Here is an 11,608-nt window from a genome sequence, read left to right as displayed (position 1 = left end):
ATGCGTTGAGGAATGCTTGTGGGCCACCACAAGTCTGAATATGAGATTTCTGCCTATTCACGGCTATTGTGAGAAACTCTTGCCAATGCCCAAAGGCAGAATGTAAAGCATGTGGAAAAATTTGTAATGAATCTTAATTTGTAGATGCTGGCTGCCTTCTGGCATAGGCAGAGTCTTTGAGAACCACGGTTTTAGACTCTGGGCCCTACAGTGCTGATTGAATAATCTTGTCAGTATAGTTCTTGGTGGGTTTTTTTAATATCTCTATGTAAAGGTTTGTGGTTGAGAAGTAAAGACCTCAGAAATTAACTCCTCATTATGAAATCCAGTGCTCTTAGGTTGGTGGGTTATAGGAAATTGGCAGCCACAGATGGGAAGTCCTTAATGCCTGCAAGTGAATAGCCAGGACCCACAGCTAGAGTGCAGCTCTGCTTTTTAGAGTCCTTATAAAAAGAGCATCTCTGAAAAGTCTGTCCTTCTGATGTCCTATCAAAAGTGCTTGATTTACATTAAAAAAAAAGAAAAAAAAATCAGATTGAATTTAGAGCTTATGTTATTTTCTTGTGTGCTGCCAACAACAAAGGTAAGAATCTGACCTATAATGTCCTTAATTACTCACTGGCAACCTAATTTTCTTGAAATTTGGTGTTTGCGGACACCTTTGTAGCTACATTAGTTTTAAATCTGCTTAAGCCTCCTGAAGATGTTATAGGGAGAGAGTGGGTTTGCGAATCTATTCCTTGACTCTTACTAAAATATGTGCGGTATGATATGGTACTGGTGAAATACCAAGGGGAAGAAGGGAGTCGTTCCAGGCACGTGCTTGGACTGGCAGAGCAGCTGTGTTCTGCCTCTTGCGCACTGCGGGAGCGAGGAGGTAGAGAGAGATGCCTGCCTATTCCCAAAACACTTTTAGGGCTTCTTGGGGGAGGAGGAGGACAGGAAATTTCTAGCAAAAAAGACTTCTTTAGTGCATGTTGAAACTCCTTGCTGTAATTCTAAATTGAGTAGTTTATCAAGATGCTGTGCTAACACATATATTAAATTTGCCTACCCAAGCCTGTCAAATCAAGAGATTTTGGGAACCAAAAGGGCAATTCAGTCCATGACAGACCCTGTGCTTATACATATAAAACATGGTTTATGATGACAGAAAAATAGTGTTTCTTAGGTGTCCCCACTCACAGAGACACGAATACAGATTGTATTGACATTAAGCAGTAACTCACGGATAAATTTTTAATGCAAAGTCAGTTCCTATATGGCACTCTAAATACTAAGCTGAAGGCTAAACATAAATGTTTGCAATCTTCAATCAAGAAACTTCAATGGGGATGTGAGAATATGTAATTGGCCACATTATTTACTGACTTTGATATGAATGCTTATTTGGTGCTTGGTTCCCTGGAGCTAAAGGATGAGATAATTGTCCCAACCTTCAGTCTCTGTTCTTTCTCCTGCTCTAAGATAAAGGCACATTTCTAAGGTGATCATTACTTAATTACCTATGTTATGCTGCTAATACCCACCAGATAGACACAGCTTGCCTTTTTAAGTGCTGCCGAAGAAGAATATTAAGTGGTCCTGGATTGGGGCTGGGGGAGCCCAACCTGGGACGTCCCCTCTCCCTGCCTTGCCACATGGTGGGGAGGACGAGGCCTGCGAGTGGCTGATGGGGTGGGAGCCTTGAGGGGCTGGTGGTGCCTCTCCTGCGAGGAGAGACCAGCCATGACAGGGAGTGAGCTCCACGGAGGTGCCAAGGCAGCTGGCTTAGGAGCCAGCTGTGATTTTTTTTTTTTTTTAATTTTTATTTTATTTTATCATAGATAAATGTTTGTTTAAACGATCATTGGCATAACCCTGTCCCATTATACACAGTTGTCTCCAGTGTATATATTGTATGTATCAAATAACTGAAATCATGCCATATCGTCATCTATGTTGCTTCTTGAGGCACTTCTTTCTGGAAGGGTAGTCTGCAGGACTGGACTTTTAGAAGTGCTTCATTATAGTATTAATATTTCTCATTTTGCCTTGTCACTTCTGACAGTCTAAGATGGGAGGGTAGATGGGTGTGAAATATCTTGGGTTTAATCACATCACTTAATCTAATTCTTTTGCTAGGTACATATTGTTTGAGAAAGGTACAACTACTACTTTTAGAAACTAGAAAAAAACAACTCATTTTCTTAAGCATCTGTCTATATCAGCTATTCAGGCAACGTATTTTAAGAAAAAATTGCTCTCAACATTTAAGCTGTTTACTGCATTAACTAAACTGCCATATTTTATCCAATCTCTGTGGAAACAGATGTGCTATAATCTTAATTTATCACTCGTCTTTCCTTTGCAACTGGGTTAAAAACTAACAAGTAAGTGCAGCAACTGCAGACAAAGCTGACAGGCTTAAGCTGCAGTATGTATGCTAATGTATTGTTCAAATAGCTTTGAAAGGCATGATTATGCCTTCCTGGTTTGGTTTATATTGAACCATGAAGAGCCCTAAAATCAACAGCGTCATGAAGAGACCTCATTTGCGAATGTTTGTAACCAGCCTTTAAGAAATGTAACTTAGTTTTGTATAATGACATTGTACTATTCATAAAGTTGTTTAAGTCAAACTTTCCAAGAAGCTTTCAATGGGAGCATTGCTTCGGGCAAAGAAATGGAAAGTGTACCAGTTTTGTCTACTTGGTAGTAATTTCTAAGGCACGGGAGATCTCATAAATAATAAAGTGAGCAACAACGTTGATAAGCTTACAGAACTTTTAATTAAAAAAGCTAGGTGTGGTTTGGGGTTTTTTTATGTTCAAATGCTGATGATCTCTGAACATGTGAATGGAAGCAGCCAACCAAAACCACATGTGAGTCTATGCCTGGGAAAGCAAGTTTAGAAGAAAAGTGGATAAACCAGCGTGGCATTTTAGGAAATTTCGCATCTTCTCCAAGAAAATGAACTGATCTGATAGTAGAGTTCAAAACCAAAAACAATTCTCTTTCACTAAAGCGATCACTAATTTTCCTTCCTCAGTAAGCAAGCAGATGTTTTGGGGAGGAAAAAACGCAAGTGTAGGCAGCAGACAGATGGTTAACATAGTGTATCTTGTTTGTGTACAAAGCCTGGCTCATATTTTATAATAAAGTCAACTGTTACTTTGATGTTTTACTGCCATTTCGACTAGTCTTACTTTTCATTATCTTTACGGGAACTTGGATTTAGGGGATGAAATAACATTCTTATTCCGCTCATGTTTCAGCCACTCAGGTTTTCCATTTGTTCACATCTGTATTTTTATAGAAAATTGATAGGCGCTGCAATTACAGCCTGCTGAAAGCAAGTAGGTCAGAGCTATGCTTTCCATTCCAGAGGGGCTGCTGGGACTGGAGAGACAGAAATGCATCTGGACAGTTTTTCTTCCTGTGTGCCTGTCTGTGTGTCGCAGCCGTTCATTAGGCTCCTCACAACTGCTCACCAAAACACTTTCAGAGGTATTCCACAAAATCAGCCAAAGCATCTGTGTTTAAAAGGTCCTTCCCTACTCATCTGTCATACTTCTCTTGGCAAAAGATTTTTTCACGGCATTGTGCGAGATAATGCATTGGCTCAGGGTTGTGCTAACTGTCAAGGGAAAATTTCTTGGGGTGCACTGATGACCATTTCCTAACACAGGTGATCAAGGAGCAGAGATCCTGCTGGACCTCCTACTCATAAAGAAGAAGGAAGAAAGGGTAAGGGATGTGAAAGTTGGGGGCTGCAGCAACTCTGAGATGGTGGAGCTCAGGATCCCAAGAGGAAAGGACCAAGCCAAAAAGCAGGATCACACCCCTGGGCTTCAGCAGAGCAGACTTTGGCCTGTTCATGGCCCAGGAAGAATACAGAGATGCTGCCTCATTGTGGAGGGTTAGGGTTAGGAAAGCCAAAGCCTGGGGAGGGATATGAAAGACGACAAGGACTTTGACAAGTACATCAGTAGCAAAAGGAAGACTGGGGAAAACACGCGCCCACGGCTGAAGAGGATCTGGTGACAAAGGACACAGAAAAGTCTGAGGTACTGAACCCTTTCTTCATCTCAGTCTTTACTGGTAAGACTGCCCTTCAGGAATCCCAGGTCCCTGAGAGCAGAGGTGAAGTGCTGTGGGACCTGGTTGATGTCACTGCAAGGCCACTCTTGATTATCTTTGGAAGGTCATGGGAATCAGAGGAGGATCCTGAGGACAGGAAGAAAGTCACTCCAGTATTCAAGAAGGAGGATCTGGGTAACCCTTAACTTTCCCTCCTCTTGTTTGCACTCAAATCAGGGACATGGATTATCAGTGGCAGTTACTATTGTGTCATCTGTCTGTTCTCTGATTTATTGATGCATGAAACTTCATTTGTGGGTTAGGCAGCAGTCACACATGGCAAATATGTACAGAGAAGCATAATGGTCCTGAATCGCTCATGATAAAAATAATCCTTCAACATGCAAAATGTCATCTCTAGGGAAGAAAAATGAATGGGTTTGCTACCTGTTTTTACAGGGCCAGAGTTATACTCTGACTATTCTGGCTTGTAGTCATATGAGCTGTCCCCTGGACTTCCATTTCACCTGGGCTGGGATTCAGAAAGGTTACTGTATTTGATCAAATGATTGCCTATTTCCACATAAAAGTCAGGTGAATCATGCCAGTCTTTCATTCACGTGGCTTTTTTCCTAACTCAAATAAATCTAGCTTATGAGACTCTCAAATTGTTGGTAAGGGATGCTGTCTCCACACCCACCCCCCCACCCCCCACGCCCCCCACCCCCTTTTCCAAAGACTTTAAATCCTAGTTTAAGAGGTATCAGTTATTGTGGGGGCAAAAGGAATTCCATCACGTGCAGATGAAGTGTTGCTGCAATGCTGCTATGTGGTTTTCAGATTTTTTTTTTTTTTTAATAACCAGGACACTTTTTCTAACTGTAAAAATACCAAACTAAAAAATGTTTATATTCTCCATTGTTTTGTTTAACACCTAGGTGGGATCTGTCCCCAGAAATTAGATTCGTAAGCTGCAGACATCTTCCTTTGAGCTAGTTACCCTAGGCTCTCTTTCCATAGTCAGGAAATAAGTATTTCAGAGCTATAGTATCTCCAAGGCAAATATTAGAGGCCAGAAAACGAGACATTTTTGAAGTGCTTATCTGACTGTATAAAAAGAGTGACTAACAAGAGCATGAATAGTTCATTTGTAAATACTATGTTTCAGAGATGCAATGAGATAGGACAGCATCTATGTTTTGGTTTGGTTTTTTTTTTCTTTTTCCTGTGTAGGCACTTATCTTTCAGACTGGCACCTAGGAATTCTATTCAGCTCTCCTGGTTTATCATTTTTAATATGCATATTAAATTGAAAACTTCTCTATGTTAAAAGATCTCTTTGTGTTGGCTGCAAGTTCACTGCAGTGCTGGGATGCCTGGGAAAATGTGCTGAATCAGCCCACTCCTGGCATCTCAGAGAGAGAGGTGCTTAGAAAAGCAGTTGATGACAACACAACCTTCCCCTTCCAAAGGCAGCTGCATGCAGCTGTTCTTTCTAATACACAGATTTAAGTTGCAAAGACTGTAATTTGTGCTTGCACATCATGAAAACTTAAGTGGCACTAAAGACAGAAGATAGGCTCTAAAGGACATGTGAGCCAAGGAAGATTTCACCTTTCCTGGTCACAGGAACAACGTTTTGTGAGGAACATAGCACATAGCTGATGATTACTGAGAGCTTTTTTGCTTGTAAGATGCAGCAGATCTCTTCCTGCTCAATTTTTTTTTTCCTACTAAATTTTTTTTTCATGCCTCACTGTTATTAATTTACACTGTGGCTGGATTTGTAAGACTGATTTTGTTGCTGCTGTTGTGGGAACAGAATTCTCAGCCATATGGCACGACATCTTCATTTCTGCGTGACAGTAGACAGGATCCATTACTCAGTTTTGCAGCAGTGCAAACGTTTACCTTCAGGAAGGTTTTTCTTAGGGCAACTTCATACTAAAGTAGAGAACAAAAAATACATGTAATGAGCAAACTCTCTCCAAAGGGCAATTTGTACTGTAAATGTTTAAAAGAATATTTTGGTCTTTTGCATATATCCAAAGCTTGCCCATTACAGTAATAAGTTTTTAATTTGGCTGAATTCAGCTTTTTTTTTTTTCCTTCTCATTTTTCAACTGCAGAAATAACAGAAGAGAGGACAGAACCCCTGAGCCAGGACACTCGGGTAATAGGAATTATGTGCATACTGACAGTTTGTGTCTGGGTCCAGTATCTCTGACCTAGTGGGGCTGATGTCTCATGATTTAACTATCTCATATATTGAGATTTGAACATCTGAAGAGCCTTGTCTTGGTCCAAAAATAATAGCACCACCACAACCCAAGCAGAGCTGTTTCATAGTGGAAGTTCCCCTGAAGATGACGCTCCAATAGCAGAGGAACTTCTGCACTCTGATTTTAATTACATGCATCAATCTTGCATCTTCTCTGAGAAAATGAACTGATCTGATAGCAATGTTTCAGCTCAAGGGTGTTCTGTAATAAAAATTTAAACAAATATGCTATCAAACACCCCATCCATTATGGGCTGCGCAGGAGGGTGTCTCTCCCAATTAGATGGATAGGCATGCATTTTGGACTGAGAGCTTTTTGGTGCAGCAACCTAATTCTTCTACTGAAAAGTATCATGTTGGCTTTATTTTGCCTGACAAAATAACAGCAGAAGAGGCTGATTAGTGCTCAAAGGAAAAGGTTGTGCAGAGAAGTGGGGGAGTTCTTGCCAGTGCACTGTTCACTGGGGACAAGAGGTTGCCATGCCCTGTCACTGGCCTTCCCCAAGCCCCTTGAGAAAAGCCCCACACAAGTTGGTGAGAAGTGGGTGCCACTCTGTTCCCCCAACAAAAGCCAGGACCTTCATGGTACAGTACTGAAGCGTGATTTTAAACTGAGAGTACATTCCTCACACGTGCCAGTGTTACAGAGCTCGCGTAGCTGCTACTTAGCGATCAGGGTACAGAGGGTGTAAGTTGCAGATTTCAGCACTTTGGTAAGTTGTTCTCAGCATCAGGCCCTGGTACTGATCCACACCCCCCTTCTGCTGCCTTCAAGTCTACAAACATAATTACAAGGTGTACTTTTTTAAAAGAAAGATTTTGTGGTTTAATAGAGTCCTTAATCTACCAGTCTCCTCCTCTTTGACACATTTATTGTTCTAAATTCAGAACTTAATTTGACTCAATATATTGCTATTTCTATAATTAAATTCCTTGTTAACTGCTGAATCACTGAAATGTCACATAAAAACCCCAATTTCTCCTTACAACTTATTTGTTAATCATCCTTTTACAAACTGAGGGAAAATGCCATTACTTTGACACTTACATTTTACATGTGTTAAGAGTTTGAATAAAAATAATATTTTAATGAATACTAAACATGAAAACAGTGCCAACTATTACAATAAGGAAACAGGATTGTTTGTTAGGGTTGTGGACTTTATTTTTCCTCCTTTAAGCACCGTAGTTCTAACACAATCATTAACACAATTTGCATTAGCTTAATGCAAATACCTAATATTGGCACATGGTAGGGCTAGAAAGTACATATTTCCTGACCAAATACCTAATGCAGCGTTTCAGCTGAGCATGTTGACTGAATGCCATCGAAACTTGAAGACTAATTTACAGTTCTAATATTTGACAGGGCTGCATGCATTATTGCTGTTTTGCAATCTGCATATATAGCATTTTTTAAATAAAAGCAGTCTGTTTCTCAGTGATCAAATTTAAAATCTGTCATGCAACTGAGGATCCCAGACTAAATCACTAAAGATGGAAAAGCGGAGAAAATATGCACAGATTTATGGGGAGAAAACACTGCTTAACCTCATTTATATAAATGCAAGCCACACTCCAAAAATGCTAGCACATAGAAATGGACTATCACAGCACTCCTGTGTTAAAATTAATCTTCAGAATGAAATTTTCAGCATTTAGCCACCCTTGAAGACCACAACACTTGAAAGAACTCCATACTTTTTCTCATGTTACTGCAATATATTCCTTTTATTTATTATTGTCTCAGAGGAAGAATGTTACAATGTAGTGTTTGAAGTAGCATTTACTTGGCAGCAGAGGACAAAGGATGCATACAAACACAGGCAGAAAAACAACTTTATACATAACCTCATATTCAGAACAAAAATAAAAGCCACCAAATTCACTACTGAGACCTTTTTTACTTATGAAGGGGGGTATTTTTAAGGATTCTTTGCCTAGAGAATGATGGAGCTTGATAAAAGCAAAGTACTTTGCAGAGAACAGAATATAAAGCTATTTCCAATACTACTCATGAAGATAGGTCTGAGGTAGAAAGGTGGTCATGGCTTTCCTCTTCTGTAAAATGTGGGGGGTTTCTTCTCAAAATAACTACACTATTTCTTTTTAATAGATGAAGCATTTATAGGAGCCAGCATCTTCTCTTCCCACCTTCACAATTTTGCTCCACTCACTCAGGAGTAATACTTAGCATTTATATAGAGCTTTTCAGACACTAACTAAGCAAGCCCTACAACACCTTTGAGAGGTAAGTACTATCATCCCCATTTTACAGATGGGAAAACAGAGGCAGAGTGGTTAAATAATTTGCCAAAGGGTTCAGAAAGAACTGGCACCGGAGCCAACACCAGAATGTGGTCGACGCTGTGCCCAAATCATGCCTTGAGCAGCAGCAGTCCAGGAGTGAATACTGTGGGTGCAGGACAATCTAGTTGCCACCACTTTACAAAAACACTAGAAATTCCTGACCTGCTGTCTTAATGTCCTCTAGCATTTTTCGGTAGCAATAGAGAATTTCGGCTCTTCCAATACCATTTTGAGATTTTTTTTTTTCTTCACTAATAATTAAGAACAACACAGTTTAGTTTCTTTCCACTATACATGAAATATATTGCATGCAGTTTTACCAATTAAAGGTATGTTCTGAAATTAAAGCAAGTGTCCATGCAGCATTGTAAACTCTGTGAAGGCATAAAAATCTCTTATAATAATTTTAAAACTAGAGATCAACTGATCAGTGACATAATTATCCCATAATTATCCCTACTTGAAGTACATAAATAAATGATTTCAAAGATAAAGATCAGTTGCAAGATTACAATGCCAAATAATAATATGTAAGTGCATTGCAGTTTTGAAGAAAATGTTCCATTGCTAATAGTATTGGAAAGGGCTTTCTAATTGTCTCTTCATTTCCAAGAGGCAGACAAAACACCGGTGTGTTTAGATCAGAAGGGATCTCATGGAAATGAGCTTCACGGACCGTAAATTCCAAAACTTGAAGCAAGTTTGGCGCAGCAGGGAACAGCAAAGCTTTGTCTCTGAACAAAGTTGGGAAAGATTACACTAACATAGACCGTACTAAAAACAACTTAAGCTATCATCTAAGTCCTCTTGTTAGCTATCTCCTGATTCAAAATAAAGTAAGGGTTAAAAAAATAATCCTCCAAATGGAGTGTGTTGGCTGGAAATAACTAAAAGAAAGTTAAAATACCACCTTGGTGCATGAGGATGATGATTATGACTCAAAATGAGAGTTTACATTGTTTAATGGAGTTAAAATACTGTAAGCTTGCACCCAACGGCAATTTTTGTTAACCAGTAACAATAATGCAGATTATGGGAACTTCATATGCCAATCCTGAAAAAAATTCAAGGGTAGTCTGAAATCTGTGTCGTCAAACGGCTAGCATATAAATAATCAGTACAGAATAATAAATGTGTGAGAATATAACTAAGGGTATTTTACAATGTAAAAGCAAAGAGCTGAAAGGAATGTATAAATGTAACATTTTGCTCCAAACTCCTTATGCAGTTCTCTTTACGATTATCAAAAAGAACGTATATAAAGCCCCTGCCCCTTTTCCCGCGGCTGTATATTTATACAAATCAGTGACAAATACTCCACTGCTCATTAATTTACAGTTGCATAGAAAGGGAAGAAGAAGAAAAAAACCAATACTATAAAAACAACATCCTCGTCTTTGGGTATTCAGTGTTTTACTATTTCAAGAAGAACACGCAGTCAGAGCGAACAGCATGTTCCAGGGTCCCATGCAGCCTTCTGATGAAGTGGAACTTGCGACTGGTGGTTTGTAGAAAAGGGCTGTACTGCACGTCAGGAAGCACTGGTTGATGTCCAAATGAACACTTCACATTGCCTGTCACGATGAGAAATAACCCTGTCAGTACCACACTAACACGTACAGAAAGCTCTAAATACTCTGGGCTCGGTTCAGTTAAGAACTCGGATGTCGTCTTACAAAACCCCTGTATTTTAAAAATTTAGATGTATTGGCAAAGACTCAGCAAATCACTGAGGCATGTAGTTAAGAGAAACCTAATTTTACTATACTGCAGTGTTTAAAATTCTTGTTGAGTAAGGCCCAGAGGATGTTAGTCTACAGAGCAGTAAATATAACTTATAGACTCTCCATGTTCTGCACCCATAGAAAAAATGGTTAGGCAAACTACTGTCGTATCTGAAGCCTAAGTGGTAAAAATGGGTAGTATACAGAGTCTGGATTTGGACCCAGCCCCTTCAAATGTGATGCTTATTCCCAGGCTCCTGTTTCAGGATTCTGTTCCTGAACAGACAAATATGCCTTCTCTAATGGTTCTGGAAGGGTAGATTTGCAGTGACATCATTTGGGAATCATCCTGTATCTAAAAAAAAAAATCAAATGCTTTTTCAGGAAGATTAATATTATTCACTGATAACACTGAAAGCTATCTCTGTGTCTGCTTAGAGGAAGGATTTCTGAAAAATGCTAGATTAGTTCACTAACTTATCAAGAAACCGAAACACAAAGTCTGAGTTAACTGAGTGCAGGGCATGATTCATCCAATTCTCTTTAGAAATTTGTTTTTGGGAAGCCAATCTTACTATCCCAGATATTGCAATCCAAGAAAGTGTTTGCAGAGCAATGTTTCTGAATTTTTAGATATTCATTTTGGGGAGGTCTGACCCTGCAAATGGTGAATTAATGGACAAGGTGAAGCAATCTGGGGGAGTCAATAGACTCTTTCCCTACCACTTAATTCTTCTGAGGTCTCACACAGCAATTTGTGATAGTCTTTAAAACTTAGTTAACAATGAAACTTTCAAAGAACTCTGCAATAACACAAGATTATGTCGTTCCTTATTTGTCATACGTGTGCTCTAATATCAACCTAAACCTATAGCAAGAGTTTTTCTTATTTCTGTTACTTATAACAGAAATTTAACTCATCATTCATACCAGTTAGATTTTCAAGAACAAGTATCTAAATACCAGATTGTTTTCCACAATTTTGCGAACTCTGAAAGTAGCCAAATTTCTGTGTTGGGTGTGTAAAGCGGTTGCCTACTGGGAGAAGGCAGCTTAATCTAATGCTGCATGGCTCTCGACCTTTGTGCCCTACTGCCAATAGCTCCTGGAACTGAAGTGATGGGCACCAGGGCACAAGGACATATGGATATCTTTGCAAAAACCAGCTTTGGTCTTGCAGAGCTGATGCTGGCTTGAAACTAATTGGCCTCGATAGATTTGAACTGATTCC

At 39.5% G+C, this 11,608-nt stretch overlaps 1 protein-coding gene across 1 annotated transcript in view; it reads right to left on the bottom strand.

Annotated features, from left to right (window-relative positions):
• Positions 1 to 8,078: 8,078 nt before the first annotated feature.
• Positions 8,079 to 11,608, bottom strand: part of UTRN (utrophin) — a 359,477-nt gene continuing 355,947 nt past the window's right edge. Inside the window, exon 75 of the mRNA XM_059833258.1 lies at positions 8,079 to 10,227. Coding sequence (XP_059689241.1) covers positions 10,219 to 10,227 — 9 coding nt within the window. The 3' untranslated portion in view covers positions 8,079 to 10,218. The remainder of the gene's footprint in view (positions 10,228 to 11,608) is intronic.

Source organism: Gavia stellata, chromosome 2 (assembly GCF_030936135.1).
Source record: "Gavia stellata isolate bGavSte3 chromosome 2, bGavSte3.hap2, whole genome shotgun sequence".
NCBI lineage: Eukaryota > Metazoa > Chordata > Aves > Gaviiformes > Gaviidae > Gavia > Gavia stellata.
The sequence above is the reverse complement of the archived record's forward strand: the minus strand, read 5'-3'. Positions and strand labels throughout refer to the sequence as shown.